Here is a 20,721-nt window from a genome sequence, read left to right as displayed (position 1 = left end):
AGGTGGCCCGCAGCCCCTCCCCCAGGCCGCACGCCGCTCCTCCAGGGTCAAGGGGGGCTCGGCCTCCGCACTCCCTGTGCAGCTCCTCACCGCGGAAGAGGAGAGGCGGAGTGAGCTCTCCTCCTCCGGCGCCCCTGGGGAACCCCCCCTCCCCCACTTCACTGCATCCCTCGGGTCGACTGGACAGGGGCTGTCCCCCCGAGCCGCCTGGCCCCGCCCCCGCGGCCCCGCCCCCGCGCGGCGCCCAGTCCCCCGGCTCGCGGGGCCCGCCCCGCCCCCTGCCCGCCCCTCCCACCAACCCTCGGGCGAACCCGGCTGCGGGCGTCCAGTTGCTGCCCGGAGCTGCGGAGGTCGACTGCTCGCCCGGCTAGGCCCGATCTCCCTCACACGTAAGCGCTCTGCCCCGCCATGGAGCCGGCCCCCGACGCCGAGGAGGCGCGCACGGTGCGCGAGGCGCTGGGCCGCTACGAGGCGGCGCTGGAGGGCGCGGTGCGCGCGCTGCACGAGGACATGCAGGGGCTGCAGCGCGGCGTGGAGCAGCGCGTGGCCGAGGCGCTGCACCTGGCCGGACCGCTGGCGCGCACGGTGACCGAGCTGCAGCGCGACAACCAGCGGCTGCAGGCGCAGCTCGAGCGCTTGACGCGCCAGGTGGAGGCGCTGGGCTTGACGACCGGGCTGGCCCCCGCGCCCGGCACGCCCAGCCCTCCGCCCGCGCCTGGCGTCCCGGACCGCGCGCCCCGTCTGGGCACCAAACGCTTTGCCAGCCACGCCACCTTCTCGCTGTCCGGCCGAGGCCAGGTGAGCCTCGGGGAGCGCCGGCGCCTGTGCGCGTGCGCCAGGGGAGGAGGGCTCCGCGACCCCCGCCGCGCCTATAGGTCCCGAGTGCGTGCGCCTGCGGGACTGGGCGCTGCCCTGCCACCCGCCGCTGCGACTCCGTCGTGGGGGTCCGGCCACCATCCTGCGAAGCACCGGCTTAGCCTGCCCGCTGCACCTGTCTTGGGCCCCCTCCCTTCTTTGCAGCCGGGCCCTGTTCGCCCGGAGTTCTGTCCCCCTCTCTCTGCTGTCCCGTGGCACTAAGGGCTTGGGCGCTGTTTAACACCGCCCGGGGCCCGGCCGGTGTGTTGGGGTGGTCAGCAACCCACCCCACCCCCCACTCCCACACCTCCATTGACGCGCCCCCTGCGATGCTGCTTCACTGAGGCCTGACGGTTCAGGTTATTGATTAACCCAGATTGAGAACTCAAGCCCGGGTGTGTGTTGGGGGCAGCAGGACGCCGTCTGCTGGGGCGCAGCCGGGGCAGCGGCGTTTGGGACCTCGCAGGGGGTAAATCCTTACCTTGAAGGGAAAGACGGGGTGGCGGTGGGGGCCAGGGGGAAGCAGTCGTGAGCAGTCTAGATTTCCGGGGTCAATGACCGGCCAGAGGCCCACACGGCGTGGGTGTGGGGCGGAGGTCTCTCCCCTGAGCCTGGGGCCTCCTGGAGCGGCGGGTAAGAAGGTTCCCGTGGTGTGTGCAGTGGCCCTTAGGTGGGATTTCCCACCCTGCCAGGCGTGTGCTCCGGGGTTGGGGTGCCAGGGTCTGGGTAGTGTGCACCTGCAGTCCCTCCTTGGTTCAATCCATCACACCTTCAGATCTCTTGTGTGGGTTGGGCTGCACCTCCAGGGGCCAGGAGGAGGGGGATCAGATTAGCCCCTGCCCCTGGAGGTCCCAGCCAGGGTGGGCGATGGCCCCAGACTGAGCAGTACCGACATCGCGGGCAGCCAGAGCAGATGTTCTGCTCCAAACACGATTGTCCCGTCCCGGTGGGTGTCTCAGGCTGGCTTTGTGCTGGAGGCCAAGGACCTGCTGCTGATCGTGCAGGGGGCGGTGTGTGGGGCTGTGTCTGCCGCCTCAGAGAGGCTGGAAGGACTCACCGGCCGGAGGGGAGCCTGGTGGGTATGAGAGCAGAGGGAGGAGTTGTGGAGGCCCCTGGATGCTGGGCCAGGGAGTTGGGCTCTGCCTTGGGGGGCTGGGGTGAGAGGTTCTTAAACATGCTGGTGGCAGAGCTCCTGGGTGTCCCGGTGCTCCGTGTGAAGTGGCTAGAAATGGATACACTTAATTCTGTCCTATAAGCATGACCACTGTTTGGCCATGGTATAAGATCACCACTGTGAGCTCACACGTACCTAATAAACTGTGTCATCGGCTGCTTCTGAGATTTTATTTTAACACACATTTGCTACTTGTCTGCTCGTGGAAGCAGCTGTCCAAGTTTTCGAAAAATGCTTTCAGAGTCATGTAAATAGGTACATGAATTCACGCAAATATGTGAGAGGAATCTCTCCAGTCATCTAAGTTTTCTCAGTGGGGAATTAGTCACGTGGGGCGGGCTAGTCCTCTTGGCTATGGAGCTGGTGGGCGCAGGGCACCAGGCAGGGGAGGGACGGGGTCCTCCTTGTATCCAGCAAGGTCCCTCATGGATGGATGGCAGGTTGGAGGGTGGCTGGAGACAGGATAACTTAAATGTGGTGGTCCAAGGAGAGGACAGCCAGAGCTTGGAGAGCCCTGCTGGGGGACTCCTGAGTCACACATCTGGTGGAGACGCTGGGTTCCATTTGGGTTGTGCTGAGGGTGTGAGGCTGTGGGACATCCAGGCGAAGGTGTCCCAGAGCAGGCAGAGTCACAGATCCGGTCGAGGCCGGAGGTCAGGGGGACATCGGGGTAGAACTGGTGGTTGAAGCCCTAGAATGGGTGAGGTCTTCAGGGCAGCCATGCAGAAGGAGAGGGTGAGGCCAGAGCCCTGGGCAGAGTCCAGGGAGCTGCCAGGGGGCTGGGAGGCCCTGGAAGGCCCTGGAAAGCCCATTCTTAGACATGGAGAGAGGGTAGTCCTTCTGGAAGAAGAGGTTGGGGGTCAGCAAGGATGCTGCCCCTCGTTGAGGGATGAGGATGGAGACACAGTTGAGGAGTAGGTTCTGGACTTCAAAAAAGCCTGAAAGGGGCTTCCCTGGTGGCGCAGTGGTTGAGAGTCTGCCTGCCGATGCAGGGGACACGGGTTCGTGCCCCGGTCCGGGAAGATCCCACATGCCGCGGAGCGGCTGGGCCCGTGAGCCATGGCCGCTGAGCCTGCGCGTCCGGAGCCTGTGCTCCGCAACGGGAGAGGCCACAACAGTGAGAGGCCCGCGTACCACAAAAAAAAAAAAAAAAAAAAAGCGAAGGGAGGTGGAACAGCCAGCAGAGTTGAGTGCTGCAGGTAGAGGATGGTCGAGGCCTTCAGTGGGATCAGAGGCTCCCTGGGCCCGAGGGAGCTTCTCCCTGCCCTACCAGAGGCGCTGGTCCCCACTTCTCTTGCAGCCCACCTCTCTCTCGCCCACCCGGGCTCCGAGCCAGTTTCTGGCAGGGAGGGTGCTGTGCAGAGTCATCCACACGTGCTTGTTCATGGGCTGTTACTGGCAGCTTGTGAGGGGACACTTGGTCGTGAACAAGGAATCGGGGCTCCAGGGTGAGACTGGAAAGTGTCAGCTGGGCGCCGGTGCTGTCTGGCCTCTCATACTCCCATATTCCCACGTGTGTGTTACCGGGGGTCGAGGGGGGCAGGGTGGTCTGGGTGGGAGGGTCTCATCCACGCACGAGAGCCAGTGGTGGCAGTCGTCAGGCAGTGCGGAGGCCGGTGTTCCACTGCTCCTCTGTAACAGGCAATGAAATGTAGAGACCCTTGGTTGAGACCCTTTTGCTTCCTGCGGTTTCAAACCAGGGACTGCAGGGGTGGGAGGTGGGTCATATTCAGCATATACTTATGCCCTGAACTCAATGCAGGGTTGATCTAGTAATCCAGTTCTGAGCGTACAAACCTTGACCTTGCTAGGTAGTGAGTAGCCATGGAGGCTCTGGGAGGAGGCAGAGGGCAGGGCAGTAGGGTGGGAATAATCAGGAGGACTCCCTGTAGGAAGCCTGAGACCCTGCAGCAAATGGGAGCTGCTTTGGGCACATTTGCTGTGAGGCCTTAGGGACATCTCCCAGCTGGACCTCAGTCTCCTTGCATCCAAGGGGGACTGGCCCATCCCTGTTTGGCCCCTGTGCCGAGTGGGCTGCGTAGTTATAACAGTGACATCAACCCGATCGGTTCGTAAGAGTGTCCACGGAGCCACAGCTGTGGTCTGGCTAGTGGAGGGTAGCCTGAGGCCAGGCCTGGCCCAGGAGGCTGTGCCAGGGTTGGTCCCTGGAAATGTCCTCAGCTGAGCTGGAGCCACCGGGTCCCCACGTGAGACAGCCAGGAGCAGCGTCGAGGTCCGGTGTGAAAGAAACCAGACTTGCCTTATCTGCCTTCCTTTCCCAGACACACTGTGTGATAAGAGAGTTAAATGCTTTGGGTAGAAGTTTGAATTGAGTCTTTAAAACTGTGGTGTGAGAGAGGAGGACGGAGCAGCCGTGTTAGGGGCTCAGGATGGGGGTTCTGGCGGCTTGTGGGCTGTGCTAGGCACGCAGACGTGCTCCCCTGCCCAGGCGCATGAGCCCACGTGGGGTCAGGCAGCCCCAAGAGTGCCTGAACTATTATTCCTGGCCTCACAACAGTGTTTAAACACTTCCCCAGGGAGAGGGTCCCTGAAATAAGACTCAGCACCCCCCGCCTCTCCCCCGAACATTCCCAGGCCTGGGCTTCCTCACAGGCAGCCTCCCCCTTCTTCAAACAAAGCCCAGATCTTGGGAGTGCGAGAGCCAGCTCCCCAGGACCCGTCTCATCCCCAGGGCTCTCCGGTGACTTCTACTCTGACCCCAGCACACAGAACCCACCCCCTTCCCTTCCCTGTGGCTGAATCAGGCTGCCCCCACCAAAGGAAGACCACTGGGGGAGCAGGCATGCTGGGGGCCCTGTGGGTGGGCTCAGGGACTCAGATCCTGCTGGAGCACTTACCCCGCTCTCCCCCTCCCCTCCCCCTCCAGGGCCCGGCCTCACAAATTTGTCTTGAGTTGTCTTTCCTGCTCCTGGAAAGCATGAGCACTTTGTGGATAGAGCCCTGGGTTGGGGTAGGAGACCCAAACCTTGACTCTGCCGCTGCCTTTGGTCAGGGTGAGGTTAGGGATGACCCCCACCCACCAGGCTCGTATGAGGGGCTGGAGGGGATCTCTGGATGGGTTGAGCGAGCAGTGGGTCCCAGTCTCGGGGATGGCGTAGTGAGGGGAGTCCGGCCTGCCGGCGTGAGTCAGTCCCATCCCCTTTCCCTCCTGCTTTGCTGGAGACCCCTTGGCAGGAATCCAGCTGGTCCAGGACCTTCTTCCTGCCTGATTGTGGCGTCTGGTCCCCCTGGGGCATCATGGGGTGGGTACGGGGCCTGCAGTGTGCGGGGGGCTAGGCGTCTGCGGTGGCGGCGGGGGGGCTGCCCAGAGAGACCTACATTCCTGGGAAAATGGTTTCACCAGTGGCCGGGCCCTCCAGACCTCCGCCTAGACCTGCAGAACCTGTTGGACCAGAGTAGAGTGGGCGGGCAGGACGTGAAGCCCCCAGAGCTGAGCGCCCTGGTGACGGGTGGGGGCTGGGTTCAGGATGGACTGGCTGTTTCTCCTCCCTCTGCCGAGCTGGCTTCAGGTTAGGCTCTAGGGGTGCCCTCTCCACTCTGAGGTGTCAGGAGTTGCCCCCTCTTCTCCAGTGTTCCCACGAGTGGAGCCGGCCTGTCCCGCTCCATCCTCCTGAATCGGAAGTTGGAGGAGTCCCCTCCCCTCCAAGCCCAGGCTCGCCCCAGGCTCGAGTCCTGTCCTCTCCCACTTCCCCAGGGTCCCCACCGCACAGAGGGTCCCATCACCCAGCTGGAGCCTTTCTCGCAGCCTATAAACATTGTTCTACCTCGTCCAGAGCCCCTCCCCCCGCCCCTCATGGCTGCAGGTTCCGTGTCTCCATCTCTCCCCGAGGCTGTCTCCTGCACCCACCCCCACCTCTGATTCAGCTCCTGAACTCTCACCAAGAACCTCTTTTTTTTGCTAAACCCAAAGGACCTTTTTAGATCTCGTCTTGACCTTCTTTTTCTTGACCTGAGGCTACCTTTGGAGCCGCTGACATGCCAGCCTCCTCGACACACTTCCACCTGCCTTTCTCCACGTTCTTCTGGTTTTCTTCCTCCCCCCTCTGGCCGCTGCTTCTTATTCTCTTCTGCAGGTGCCTCTTCTGCCCCCAGGTGTGGTGCCCATCGCAGGCCCCATCGCCCCGAGCCTGCTCTTCCTCTGCTGTGCTCCAGATGTGAGACCCCTGTTTCTCCATCATTTGTCCATCCTTCCTCTTAAACTTCAGACTCAAATATCCAGCTGCCTCCTGACCTCAACCCCCTGAGGCCCCAAGGACACCTTACACTCACCATGTCCCAAACTGAAGTTCTTATTTTCCCACCGATCCCCCCCCACCGCCATAGTCAAGTCAGCTGGGCCCAAAGCCCAGGCTTGAGAGAGGTGTGACTCCCCCATCCCTCCATATCCACCACTTCCTCTCCCCAAACCTTTGAGTCCTTTTTCACTGCCCCACCTCTCCTCCCCAGGTCCCCATGTGGGACTAGTGAGGTGACTGGCCATCTGGTCAACCCCTTCCATGGCACTATGTCACGGGCTTCTGAAGGATGTTCCTAAAACACAGCTGACAACCTTCAGTTCCTTCTTGTCCAAGGAGTCAAGTCCACGTTCTCCAGGCTGGCACCTTGGGCTGCATGGTGCTTCTCCAGCCACCAGATCAGAATCCTTTGTGCCTTGTTGTCTATCTGCTTTGGCAGATACTGGTCGCTTCCACTCCTGGTCCCACCTAGCTTACTCTAGACTGGCTCTCAGCTACCCCTGCCTCTGGGAGGCCCTTCCCGGCCCACGGGGCTGGATGAAGTCTGTCTTAGGCACACACCCTCATGCTGGCTTGATATCATCTGCTCACAGCCCTGGCTCCCCCACCAGACTGATCCCCGCCATGACGGGGTGGACACTTCTTGCACTGGTTGCGGTGATAGCTGAGCCGTCGGGGGCCAAGGATGGGCCTTTGTCATTCTGGGAACCTGGTAGACAAGGGGGCTAGGTAGTCTGGGGTCGTCTAAGGAGAGGTACGGCCACCTCTCAAGGCACTCATCGTGGGCTCTTAGTAGAGCCCCGGATCGGGGTCTGCCTGTGTTCTCCTCTTCCAGGGCAGACCCTACCAGCCTCACAGATGCTCTGAGCCCTCCAACCTTCCTCACTGTGACCAGGGCAGAGCCAAGGTTGAGGGCAACATCCCTCCTGGCCACACATCTCAGCTGTTTCTCACAGTGTAACCTGGACTGCACACATCCCCTCTCTCAGCCCTCAGGTCCCATCTGTAAAATGGGTGCGGTGGCATCTTCCTGGGGGCACAGAAGCAAGTTGGTCTAAGTGGCATGCCCAGAAAAAGGACCTGACGCTTGTCAGAGGCTTTGCATAACCTACTCCCTCATCTCCAACAGGGAAACCGACCCAGAGGGGGCACGACCTGACCTGGGTCACCTGGTGGCTGGCGGCACAGCCAGGACGCCAGGTTGCCTGCTGGCTCTTGGTCTTGGCTCTCTCTCTGCATGACACCCCCCACTGCTGTAGCCCAGAGGAGATGGAGGGGCCCCATGGAGCCAATCAGGCCTCTGTGCTCTGGACATCCAGACAAATCTTGTGACCCTGCAGCGTGAGGGCTCCTGGGCCCATTGTTGGCCCGGAAGGACCTTATGTCGCTGGGTTTGGGCTGCTCCCACACAGGCAGCCCCCGGGACGAGCAAGGGCCAGGCTCTCCGGACCCCAGGCATCCGGTCCAGCCTGGGGGAAGGGGTAGGGCGCCTTGCACACGCTTTCAGAACTCCCAGTCTTGACATTTGTCCCTAGCATTTGGGGGGTCTGGGATGAGCCCCGTGGAGGTGTTTGCCTCCGGGATCCTGGGGCCTCAACTTGTGAGACTGAGTCCTGTGTGACCTTGGCCCATCACTGTAGCTTCCTGGGGCTGTCTCTCTCAAAACTGAGTGTTGTTTGCCCTGTCAGAACCAGGGGGGTCACAGGGGGTGCGGGCAGCTGGCCCCGGCTGACTAGGCCTCGGTGGTGTTTGTCTCTCTGTAGAGCATGGATCACCATGACGAGGCCGGAGAGTCGGAGATGAGAAGGACCTCAGACTCGTGCATCGTCGAGAACGGGCACCAGCCTGGGGCAGGTAGGGCTGACGGCAGAGGAGAGCGGGCTGGGTAGCTTTGGGGTCAGGGCCTTGGCCATGCCTCTGGGCCAGGCCACCCCTTGTCAGGGATGGAGGACTTGAGCCTAAACCCCAGCAGGTGGGGAGGCTGCCAGGAGAGCAACCTCATTCAGTGTGAAGTAGAACTGTGTAAACACAGAAGAAAATGAGAGATCTCATAAGGTGGTGAGCTTCCCTGTTTCTGGAGGAATGCAAGCAGGGGCTGAGGAATTGTCCAAGCACTGAACAGGGTAGAAAGTGGACTGATAGGCGACTATTTATTGAACTGTCTATGAGGGAAAGTTGGAGCAGACGCCAGCTCTGGTTGGAGCAGCGAGACGTTCGCAGCAGGGGGAGGTCAGGGAGGCTGGAGTGGTCAGGGAGGCCTTCCTGGAGGAGGTGGAAGGAAGGTTCACAGAGACTGGAGTCCTCCTGGGAGGGTCTGAGGCCCCTGTGGATGCCACGGCTGACACCCCCAACCCTGCTGGTCCCATGTTCCAGGTCCAGGTGATGGACCCCCTGAGACCACCCAAACTGTCCCGGCACCAGAACCCCCCAAGCCTCGCCCTGCGAGCCTCTCCTTGCGGCTGCCTCACCAGCCAGTCACGGCTATCACGCGAGTCTCCGAGAGGTTCTCTGGGGAGACGTCAGCCGCAGCTCTCTCGCCCACGTCTGCCGCCGTCCTGGGGGGCCTCAGCCCCAGCGAGGCCACCACACCCTGGACTCCCAGTCCCACTGGTAGGAGCAGGAGGGCATGGCCTCAAACTGGGAGGGAGGGCAGGGGCTGGGAGCAGTTGGCAAGAGACTCAGGAAACCTGGGCAAGCCCCAGCCCCCCTCTGCTGTCACTGCGACCCCCTTCCCTAGCTCATCTGCTCCATCAAATGGGGCTCATCTTTCCCGACTCCTCCCCCCAGTGATGCTGTAAAGTAGCCTCGTCCCCCACGGGAGACGACTGTGGCTTTTACTGCAGGTCGAGGCTGTGGTTAGAAGGTGGCCTCTTACCCTGCACACTTTGGCGTGGTCCCCGGGGCCTGTCTTGGGCCTGGGGTCAGGCCTCAGTGGTGTGTCCTGGGGTTGGGCTGTGTGGGTTTCCAGAATGAGGGCTCGGGAACAAAGTGTTTGCTGGATACGTAGCACAAGAGGCCCTGGGCTCTGTGCTCTCAAAAGCGGGGCTGGGGGCGGGGGACACTTTAAAAGGCCTCTTTTATGTCATTGCTGTATGTTCCCAGCATCCCTTCTCCTCAACTGTTGGCCGAGGCAGGGCCAGCTTAGCCCAGGGGTCCTGCCCCTGCCCTGAGTGACGCTGGGTAAATGGCACAGGGCCAGGTCAGAGGAAGGGAGGCTGGCAGTGGTGACCCTCCGCGAGGCCAGGGTTTGTTATTTCTCTCCCTTGCTTTGTCCCGAAGAGAAGAATTCTTCTCTCCCACGGTCTTTATCCAGCTCTGGCTACGGGGCAGTGACGGCCAGCAGGAACAACGGCAGGTGAGTCGGGGCCCCAGTCCCCGGTGGGGGGAGGTCAGCCCTCCCCAGGCAGCGTCTGGACTTTGCCTTGAACTCGGGCTGCCCGGGCCCCTGCAGGGAGCTCCCATGCTGACCCAGGATGAGGCACCCTCTTGGGCTTGGTTCCAAGGGAGAGCAGCGTCAATGGGTGGGGTTTGAGCAGAGGACATGAGGCCGCGGGGCTAGGTGGAGGGTTTTGTTTGGAGAATATATATATATATAGGGCCTCGGGCTGGTTTCTCTTAGGACCCTTGAAAGGAAGTCTGTGCAAAGATTGGAGGGGGTGTCTCAGTCCCCACAGGAGGATGGAGCGTGGGGCGATCTCCCACTTTCCTCTCCACCCATCCTGCTTTCTGCCCGCGGCTGAGGACGTCTCTAGGCTGGGGCAAGTCTGCTGCCTCCTGGCCTGTGGTTGTCCCCAAGCTCCCCCAGGCCCACTGGATTGTGATCGGAGCTGGGGATAGAGGCTGGCTTGGCTTTTGTCCCCCCTTTCAGTAATAAAAGGAGAATTGTGGCTTTCTGGAAAACTGTTGCAGGGGAGAAACAAAGGGGGTCTTTTTCGTGGTGGTGAGGAGGGGGCCTGGTCCTGGTGAGGCCGGTTCTGCGTACACCTCCCGCGAGGAGGATGCCCCCACCCCCACCCCGCTCAGCCCAGGCACGGACACCTGCGAGGGGTGACGATGCTCAGAGAGGGGCCCACTGCCGGCCAGGCCTGCCTCGGACAGCAGCTCAGTTTGGAAAAGCTGCAGAACCGGTTGGGGACTAGAGCAAGTGGTGCTTCCTCCCTGCCTGTAGCCCGGTTGCTGCCTCATTCTACACTCCGTGGGGTGGGGGGCCCGGGGCCCAGGTGAGCTAGTGATGGGCGGGTCTGTGTTCTGACTCCGTGGTTCTCTCCTCAGCCCACCTCTGGTGACGCCACCCGAGTCTCTCCCATCCCCGCAGCCGCCAGCCACGACCCAGGCCCATCGGCAGGGGGAGCGTCGCCGGGAGCTGGTGAGGTCGCAGACGCTGCCCCGCACCTCGGGGGCGCAGGCCCGGAAGGCGTTATTTGAGAAATGGGAGCAGGATACAGCTGGCAAGTACGGATGCCCTCACCCCCCGCCCCCCAGACCAGTCTGGGCCCCCAGAGTAGGCCTGGGCCCAGACTAGGGTCAGGCAGGCACAGCGCGCAAAGCCGGCCCTGTCCTGTTCCCCAGGGGGCAGTTCCCCAAGATGTGACCTCTTGGGCAAGACACAAGGTCAGGGCCAGCTACGGAGCAGGCTGAGGGATAGGTGGCCCCAGCTGTGGGGAGGCAAGGCCTGGGGAGAGCCTAGGCCCCCTTCCCCCGGTCCTGGAGGGGCCCCGGCTGCCCTCACACCCACATTCCTCACCCAACTGGAGAAGTTGGTTTCAGGGCGTGACTGGAGAGGCCAGAGGGCAGTCACTGGGATGCCCAGCAGTAGCTGGAGGTGACACAGCGAGACCAGCCCCCTATCACGCCCCACCCCTGCTCCCAGATGGGATCCACCTCTGCACACATTTGTCCAGCGCTCCTGTCCGCTGGTGGTATTGGTGCCTGTTGCTTGTGGGGTGCGGCCCAGGCATATTTGATTATGACCACCCCCAGTCCCGCTCCCAAGGCTCTGACTTTAGTGAGTCAGAAGGGACACCCAGGAAGTGTCCCGCTGACCCAGACAACCTGTTCTTGGCCATTAAGGAGTGTCCTTGGGGCCCAGAGGAAGAAACCATTGCTCTAGGCTAGGAAAGAGGGCGGCCCCAGAGGGAGGCTCAGAGGAGGGGTGGGATGAAAGGAAGCGGCACGGGCCATGCGGCCTCAGGTCCTCTGCCCCAGGACTGCCCATGTGGGAAGGACACAGGGGACCTTGAGGCTGGAAGGGATCTGGTCGGGCCAGACTCCATCAAGGGAGGCTGTGCCCTGGGATGGGGGGCTCATGCCTGGACGTGGGTGTAGGGCTGGGAGGGTTGCGTGCTACCTGGGTGAGCAGGTGCGGCACGTTCTCGAAGTAGATGGCAGCCGAGGGGCAGCCCCCCAGCCCCCCAGCAGGCCTGGCCTCTCTCTGCAGGGGGAAGGGCGAGACCCCAGCCCCCCAGCAGGCCTGGCCTCTCTCTGCAGGGGGAAGGGCGAGACCCCAGCCCCCCAGCAGGCCTGCCCTCTCTCTGCAGGGGGAAGGGCGAGACCCCAGCCCCCCAGCAGGCCTGCCCTCTCTCTGCAGGGGGAAGGGCGAGACCCCAGCCCCCCAGCAGGCCTGCCTTCTCTCTGCAGGGGGAAGGGCAGCCCCCCAGCCCCGCAGCAGGCCTGGCCTCTCTCTGCAGGGGGAAGGGCGAGACCCCAGCCCCCCAGCAGGCCCGCCCTCTCTCTGCAGGGGGAAGGGCAGCCCCCCAGCCCCCCAGCAGGCCTGCCCTCTCTCTGCAGGGGGAAGGGCGAGACCCCAGCCCCCCAGCAGGCCTGGCCTCTCTCTGCAGGGGGAAGGGCGAGACCCCAGCCCCCCAGCAGGCCTGGCCTCTCTCTGCAGGGGGAAGGGCGAGACCCGGGCGAAGCTGAAGCGCTCGCAGAGCTTCGGCGTGGCCAGCGCCAGCAGCATCAAGCAGATCCTGCTCGAGTGGTGCCGCAACAAGACGCTCGGCTACCAGGTGAGCCCGGCCCGGCCGCCGGGACCCCGGCAGAGGCGGGAGTGGGAGCCAACCCCCCGCTCTTGTTCCCCTGGCCGGGACGGGAGCCCCAGTGTGGGGCGGACGGGTAGGAGCTGGAGAAACTGTACCCTCCTGATCGGTCCCCAGCCGCCGCAGGTGGCGTCCAGCAGGCACGGCTTGTTCCTGAGCTGGGTGGATGGTGGGCCTGGGGAGGGGCTGGGAGGACCTGCTTGTGGGGTCGAATCAGGTGGAGGAGCTGAGGCCGGCGCTGTGCTCCCCCTTACCTCCCTGCGTTGGCCTCGCAGCACGTGGACCTGCAGAACTTCTCCTCCAGCTGGAGCGACGGGATGGCCTTCTGCGCCCTGGTGCACTCCTTCTTCCCCGATGCCTTCGACTACAATGCCCTGAGCCCTGTGCAGCGGCGGCAGAACTTCGAGCTGGCCTTCACCATGGCCGAGTAAGTATGGCGGGTCCCCTGCCTGCCAGCCCCTCCCAGTCCCCAAGCCCGAGTTCTGCCCTGCGTCCAGCACAGGGGCCGGCAGGACGGGGGCAGCTGTCCGCAGACCTGAGAGCCTTGAGGCCACCCAGCCTGTCGCCTCCCGTACAGATGGAGAGACTATGGCCAGGAAGGGGGGATTTTCCCTGGGCCACCCGGCACTCAGCAGTAGAGCCAGGCTCTCTCCTCTTCTCGTGCACCCGCCCTCTTGGCTGGTACCCGGCCTCTGGTGTGCGGTCTGCCAGGCCAGCCACAGACAAGGTGCAAGGGGCAGTGGGACAGGGTCCGCCGGAGCACTGAGCCTGTCCTCTCCAGGCTGGTGAGAGAGACAGTTGCTTGGGAGAGCCCAGCAGCTGATCGGCAGGAAACTGAATATCTGCCTGGGGGACATTTCAGACTTCTCCAGTAGGTACACTTTGCTTCCCTAAATGTCGTAAAAGCGTTTGATAGGAAATTGCCTACCTTCTTAAGACCTGCTCATAGGGAGAAGATCGGGTCAGGGGTGATTCTGGGTTCAGGAGGTGCTCAGGGAGCTTGGCATTTGGTCGTAGGCTGAGGGCTACCCCCTGTGCCTCAGGGGAGTGTCAAAGAGTGCTCTGGTGAAGGTGCCTTCAAACCGAGTAGGCAGGAGGGTTTAACAAAGGGCTTCCTTGCAAACGTGTGGGCAGGAGTGAGCGATGAGCCAGGCGCCGTGGGGTACCCTCGGGCTGGGGAGAACAGCTGTGCGGAGAGGGCTGGCTGATAGGAGCTGTACTTTGGGGCAGTGGGTGCGACCAGCTCACAGTGACCTGGCAGGAAGGGAGCTGAGGGAGTAAACCCTCCGCCCTCCCCCACCTCCTGCCCTCATGCCAGGGCCTCACGTGGGCTGGACACGGAAGGCAGAGGGCAGAGGAGCTATTGCTGCGGTCCGTCGAGTCCGTGCCCCCGGTCCAGGGCAGGCACGGGGCAGAGATGAGGGTGTTGAGGGCTGCCTGTTGCTGGGCTTTGTGGAATTAGGGGGAGGAAGGTCAGAGGGCAGGAGGACCTCCCCAGAGCTGAGTTTCCTGGAGGGAACATTTTTCATTCTCTCCTGGCCGCCCACCTTTGTGCCTGGTGGAGTGAGCCTCTGGCCACCCGTGTGTGCCTGACCCCCCTCGTGTCTTGTCCGCGACCCCGGTGCCCACGTCCGGGAGGTGCTCTCACGTGCTGGTGGAGCTGGAAGAGCCCTCCCTGAAGCCTGGCCTGCCCACCCCCCCCACACCCCGAGTCTGTTCCACCCCACACCTGGCCCCAAGCCCGGCCGGGGAAGGAGTTGGAGCTCACAGGTTACAGCCCCGTGCCCGGGACTGCGGGTCTCGCTCTGGGGGCAGAACGGAGACCCTGACTTGCTGGCATACCGGCGTGGCCCCCGCTGTGTTGTCTCGGGTGACCTGCGTGGCCTCTCGCCCCCGTGGGGTCGTAAGAACTCCTTGTATGCTTTGGGAGCCGTCTCTTCCCTGGCTGTTTAGGATTAGCTGTCGTCCTAATTGCGGAAACAGCTTTGGGCAGAGCGTGTTACACAACCGAATCCAGACGTTGCTGAAGTAGCGCCAAGGGTAACGGCTCGATGCTGAGGAGGGGGCGCCTCCCCAGCTGCCTGGAAGCCCAGAAAGGGTGACTGTCGAAAAGCAGATGGTCAGAGTGTACAGGGCCCGGGCTCCGATGTGGGCACCCAAGACCCCCCCCGCCACCGCTGGGTGAGGCCACGCTTGTCTGACAGTTTTTCTCCATCGAGTCCAGTGGGCCTGGCGGTGCCCACTCGAGCCCCGGCCGCCTCGGTCACCCTCAGCCCTGGACCAGGCTGGGCTGTGGCAGGGAGAGGGGTGCCCCGGGCCCCAGGATGGTGGCCCTGCACCCCAGCTCGCAGGGAACGTAACCTCCCTTGGCGGCCGGAGCCAGAGCCGTTCGTGGCTGTGCTTTCCCAGCACGAGGTGTGAGCTCAGAGAGCCTCCAGGCTCCAACCAGATGTTTCTTCTACTCCCACATTGGGGTTGGGGCGTGGGAGCCTGCTTCAGGCTGTACCTCCCTCCCACCCAGAGCAAAGGACGTGGTAAAAACGGGGCCCCGCCTTCCTGCCGCCTGAGCCGGCTCCGGCTAGCTGGGGAGGGGAGGGGAGGGGAGGGGAGGGGAGGGGAGGGGAGGGGAGGATGGGCTTCGGGCCCCTGAGATGAGTTCTGGCTTATCTGCTGACTCGAGAGAGGGCAGGGAGGGGCGCCCACAGCCGGCCTGAGGGGGAGGAAGGTGCCTCCCCTCCTGAGTCATCCGGGAACTCAGCTCACAGGTACTTGGGGGACAGGGCTGGGAGGGTGGGCCTGCCTGCCCGAGGCCTCCTGGGAGGATGGCAGCTGGGCTCGCCTAGTTTCTTGGACAATAAGCTGGTTAGAACAGCTGGAAAGAAGGCACAGGGACACCTACTTGAGCATACTGGCTACCAGTGTCTTAACAGACTACTCCTTAGTTTTGCCAGCAAAAGCCAAGCAGACACGCGGGGCTGGGGGAAAGCCGTCAAGGGCCACGCAGGCAGCGGAAAGGCAGTTTGCGGTGGACAGTGTAGGGTGACGGGAGCCTGGGCTCTGATGAAGACATAGCCTTTGGAAAGGAAAAGCAGCCGTGGACAGGGCCCCTGCACATCAGGAAGGAGAAGCTTCCAGACCCTTGGGCGAGGAAGGGGCCTTCAAAGCACAGGGATGCATCTAGAACCTGGGGAGTAAGAGGGGTTTGTGACGCCCCTCCCCCGATAATTTACCTCCCCCAAGATTCCCCGGGCCTGATCTGTGTGAGTGATGCGGTGTCGACAACACAGTGAGCTCCCCTCGTCGACAGGCGTTCGGGGCTTGGAGAGCAGGAGGACCAGCTCCTGTGGTGGGCGGTTCTCCGCCCAGACGGAGGGTGCGGTGTAGGCCCTGGGGCCGGCCAGTGTAGCTGAGGAGCCCGCTTGCCCTGCGGGGAATGTGTCCTACTCTCAGGTTACAGCCCAGCTGAGGGAGCTTCCAGGCTATTTGTAGTGCCCATGTGTCTCTAAAACCAGATAGGAGGCTGTAGTCCGAGCCCTGGCATCCCAGGCTGCATTTAGAGAAGGCTTAGACAAATAAAAATAACCCCTCAGGCACCTCCTCCACCTGCCTGCCTGACAGGCTAGCCCTGGAGTGACGAAGATCACAATAGGATAGTAGTAGGAGAAAATCCTCTGACCCTTTTTTAACCCCAAACAAGGTGGGGCTAATTCATCTAAAATTGGTAGTAGGCAAACGATAGCTCTGGTTCTTGCTGCGCAGCGACATTTGAAATGACCTGTACTTTCTTCTTTGGATGATGATTCCATGCTGTTTGAACTATTTAAAACAAGTTTGTGTTTTCACAAAAGCAGTTTTGTTTTCATTTAAAAGGCAGTTGGGGCCTCTAATATTCTGAGACTGAAATGTTTTTATAAAAGTCAGTGTTCATCATCATTTTCCTTTACTCACATCCTGTCTCAGGAGTTGTGTCCATAGCTTCTAGAAATCTTATCATTACTGTCACGGCTGGTTGGGGTGGGGTGGGGACCAGATGGTTAGGGGCTCAGTTCCCTGGTTTCTGGGGAAGCCAGCACCTTGCCCATAGCTTCCTGTCTGCGGGGTAGAGGGTGATACCAGGGTCAGGCCTTAGCGCCCGTCCTGACTGCCGCCCTGGGCAGGGGCAGGGATGTCATTAGTGGGAGGGTCAGTGCAGCCTCTAGAATGAAGAAGGGGGGCCAGCCCAAGTTGGACAACACTTGGGACGTGCCAGCAATCCTAGAGAGAAACCAGAACCCGCTCAGAGGAGGGCCCCCAGGTACCCACTGGGGGCACAGCGAAGGAACTAGACATGGTTAGTTTCAGGGAAAGATGGATATTAAGATTCTCTTCCAACACGTGAAGGGCTCTTTTGTGGGGGGAAAAGCAATTAGACTGAGAATAGCCTCGTGAGGCCAATAGGTAGAAAGTACCAAGAGGTAAAATCGCGTAAGAAACGTGAGGGAAAACTTCCTCCTGGCCAGGGCCACCCGCAGAGGGATCAGAACGGTGCTTGGAGGAAATTAGGGCCCCTTCCCTGAACCTGAAGGGGAGCATGGCCGAGGCAGGGCCTTCACCAGGTGGCTGGTGCCTCTGAGGGGGGTGTTTGGAGGGTGGGATTTCAGTTCTCTTCCAAGGCTGAGGTTTAGGGTTCTAACGGTGCCCACGTTTCCTGGAGACTGAGTACTCAGGCCACTGTTGTCAGTGGTGATACCTGGGCACACACCTGGCATTCTCCGTCTGCAGCCCTGGGAGGGTAGGAGGAGCTCTCCCTGCGCTGCAGGTATGGAGACGGGCATCAGACGCCACCTGATAGCTCAAGGAGATGAACTCAGGTCCACGGCCTCCCCAGGAACTCAGATCTTCAGTCCTTGACTATCAACAAAGCACCTCTGCGTGCATATCCTCGTCACAGCGTCCACTCCCCTGACACCGAGCCTCTCCCCGGCCCATCCTGGGCAGCCAGGGTGCCCGCTTATCGGGCCAGAGCCACTCGCCACCCCACAAAGCCCTCGGCTTCCCTTGCAAGCTGCCCGCTCCAAACCGAGGGGGAGCCCGCCGACGGGATCCAGGACCGGCGTCTCCGTTTCGCCCTGACTTTCGGTTTCTGATAGGAGGCCCAGCGTCAGGCCAGCACCACAGGATGGGCCCCGTGCTGAGATTACAGTGCTTGTCTTTGGAGCACGCAGGCCCAGGAGCCGGCAGGGACTGGTAGAAAGTGCTTGGGGTACAAGGCACCACCTCCCAACAAGAACAAGCCCACCGGGAGGGGGAGCGGAGGTCGGGGGCTGACTTTCCACCGAGGAAATGGCACGGAAGGGTGAAGCTATGGGCAGAGTCAGGATCTGAACCCAGCTCTTTAGAGTTCCAGTTCAGGCCTCTTTTCCCTGATGACCCACTCTGCTGCTTGGAGCGAACCATGATAATACAGACAGCAACAGTGATCATTCCTAACGTTTATTGAGCTCTTCTGATGAGCCAGACACCATTCCTGCTGGTTGTGTGATGAGCTCATGGATCTTCCCACCTCCCTGTGAAGTGGCTGTTATCCAGTCGGGGAAACTGAGGCCCTGAGAAGTTAAGTGTCGTCCTCAAATCATATCGCTAGGAAGGATACAGCTGGGATGTGAACAGTGTCACTCATGGACTTATGGATATGGGGGCAAAAAGACCGGAGACCCTGGAACCACAAGAGTGCACACAGCTGTTGAAGCTGATTGGACCGAGTGCAGTTGCTTTGGGCCTTTTGGGTTCGGCCTGATGACGCGTCTGGCTCGGCACAGGGCGGGGCTTTGCTGGGCTTGGCGAGGGTCCCTGCTGTTACCTCCCAGGTGGATGCTCGTCTTCCCACCTCCATGAGACCTTGAAGCCGGGACCTTCAGTCCCGCTCCCAGCTGGGAACGGCAGAGGGAAGAGCTTTTTTTTGCAGCCCAGTGAAAGGCCCCAGTTTCCACACGCATCTACACCAGTGGGCCAGAAGTTAAACCAGTATTTCCCAGAGCATGAGGCGGGCCCGGGGCGAGGTTGAGGGGAGGCTCACAAGATGATTTGAAGCAACTTTTAAAACTTTGAGTTGTTGTGACCCTTGAGTAGATAATAAAATCAATTTAGTGGCTCACGACCAGCATTAAAATAAACCAAACAGAAAAACAAAAAAAAGGAGGTGGGGAGAGAGATAAAGATGAAATCTAGAGAAAATATGAGTAGTAGAAAAGGTCAGTATCTTTGTGAAACTTTATTTCCACATAAATGTATGCGCGTGCTGAATGAATCACGATGAAACACCTCTAACTATGGGTTATGGTTAAAAAAAAAAAGGTGAAAGACACTGTTGTTTGTACGCGGGCCTCTCACTGCTGTGGCCTCTCCCGTTGCGGAGCACAGGCTCTGGACGCACAGGCTCAGTGGCCATGGCTCACGGGCCCAGCCGCTCCACGACATGTGGGATCTTCCCACATGTTCGGGGCACGAACCCGTGTCCCCTGCATCGGCAGGCGGACCCTCAACCACTGTGCCACCAGGGAAGCCCAAAGACACTGTTTTAGGAAGCATATGGGTGAATTTATTTTTTACTTTATTCATTTTACATTTATAGCCCGTGCTGATTCTCCATATACTGCTGATACACGTTGAATTTTTTTAGTGAAATTTAATTTTGGAGCTAAATTTTTATTAATGAAACTAACCTTTTCGATTAATATAAGTTCGTCTAAATTAATAAAATTGAATTTTTTAGCAGAACTTAATTTAGTGAAACCTTAAAGTGAAGCTGAATTTCACTGAAATTTTAAAGTAAGTCTTGTTATGTAAAAACACGAGTCGTAAGGGCGGTTCCTGGATGTGGGAGTCTGGGAAACACTGCATTAGAGAAAGTAACCGCAAAGGCTCTTCTGGGGTGATGTGAATTCACAGTTGGAGAGCACTTGGGAGCCTCCAGCTCCGGGCCAAGCTCTGTTCTGGGGCTGATGGCTGGGGCCGGCGTTCTGATGCAGCTTCTGTGTTTCAGGAATCTGGCCAGCTGTGAGCGCCTCATTGAGGTGGAGGATATGATGGTGATGGGCCGCAAGCCAGACCCCATGTGCGTCTTCACTTACGTCCAGTCTCTGTACAACCACCTGCGTCGCTTTGAGTGAAGCCCCTTGGGGCTGGAGAGCCAAGCCCCGAAGGAGTCGGTGGGGCCGCCTGTGTCCCGGAGTCAGGATGCCCCCCCCCCCCCCCCCCCCCCCGAGCAGAGTTGCATTCTGGTGTGAGAGAGCTGTTTGTTCTGTGCCTCGTAACCGCGCTCCCCAACCTGCCCGGCTGCGTTACTGATGGGAAAGTACCGCTGAGCTGCGTGCACTGACTGCACTGATCACAGCCAGGGGCTCCAAGGAAAAGGAAGTATTCCCAGAGAGAGAGAAATTGGTGCTAAATAATTACCTTCCTTAAAAATAATAATAATAATAATGCTTGTCTGTAGATTCTGGAAGCCTGAATCAGTGTTCCCTCTGCTGAACTGGATCCATTGGCTTTACAGGGTTGCATTGACTACCAAGTGTTTTTTAATCCAAACACCCAGAGTTTTCTACTTCCTCACACTATTGTAGGTTCCTTTCCTCCCGCGCTCTGGGCCACTGCCAGGAAATATAGAGACGCTTAATCAGCAGCTTGACAAAGAAGACTGAAGTCTTGGGAAGAAACTGTTTAATCACTCCCAGGTCCTGGGCAGCAGCTGACCTGCAAGTCACCTCGGCTCTCTGGGGAAATGGGAGGGCTCTCGCCGGGTCCCAAAGTGGTCCTGTCCTTCCCAGGAGGGCTCTGCACGTGTTTGGCTGAGAATAGGCCCTCGGGAAGTTAACACTTTTAGGGAAGGACGGGCATTTGGTGCTGCGAGGTGGTTTTTAGTCACAGCTTCTCTTAAGGGATTCGCTGCAGATATTTATAAAAAGTAACTCCATCTGTACCACTGACCGTTTGTACATAAAAAGATGTGTCGCACTTCGCTTGGGATTTGTTATTTCTGTTTGGGAGATGGGGTGCCTGGGAATAAGAGATTTCTCATTCATTTCAAATGAAAATCTGCTTACATCCCGCCCGCCCCCCCCCCCCACTTAACTGTTTCTGTGCCAAAATCACCACTCAGAAAGTTCAAAATCACATTTGCTCTTCTTGCGTTTGCCTGTCAGTCACCCGTCTCCATGTCATGGAAGGAGCACGGACAGAAAGTCCCCCCTTGCAGTTCTGTCCCCTGGAAGTTGACTGACAGATCTGTGATCAGCAGTGGGGTGGTCCCGCACGTGGGGGAGCCCATCGAGGGGCACTGGTTTATTTTCACAGCTGTTCGGTGGTACAGAAAAAGCTGTTAGGGTTTTAGTAGAACATCTTTAGATTCTATAAAGCCGCAGCC

General features: G+C 60.2%; 1 protein-coding gene across 2 annotated transcripts; it reads left to right on the top strand.

Annotated features, from left to right (window-relative positions):
• Nucleotides 1–408: 408 nt before the first annotated feature.
• SMTNL2 (smoothelin like 2) lies at nt 409–19,468 on the top strand (the record flags this gene model as incomplete). Of its 2 annotated transcripts, XM_082860924.1 has the most annotated exons (8): nt 409–798; nt 8,049–8,139; nt 8,659–8,895; nt 9,565–9,640; nt 10,558–10,737; nt 12,173–12,290; nt 12,596–12,747; nt 19,342–19,468. In XM_082860924.1, 8 exons carry the CDS (start codon nt 409–411, stop codon nt 19,466–19,468), a joined length of 1,371 nt encoding a protein of 456 aa, XP_082717050.1. The 2 variants fall into 2 exon arrangements, with proteins under 2 accessions (XP_082717050.1, XP_082717051.1); XM_082860925.1 differs by lacking the exon at nt 8,659–8,895.
• Between the last annotated feature and the right edge of the window lie 1,253 nt (nt 19,469–20,721).

This window comes from Leucopleurus acutus (assembly GCF_964270905.1).
Source record: "Leucopleurus acutus genome assembly, chromosome: 19".
Classification (NCBI taxonomy): Eukaryota; Metazoa; Chordata; class Mammalia; order Artiodactyla; family Delphinidae; genus Leucopleurus; species Leucopleurus acutus.
This window is presented reverse-complemented; position numbering and strand designations above follow the sequence as displayed.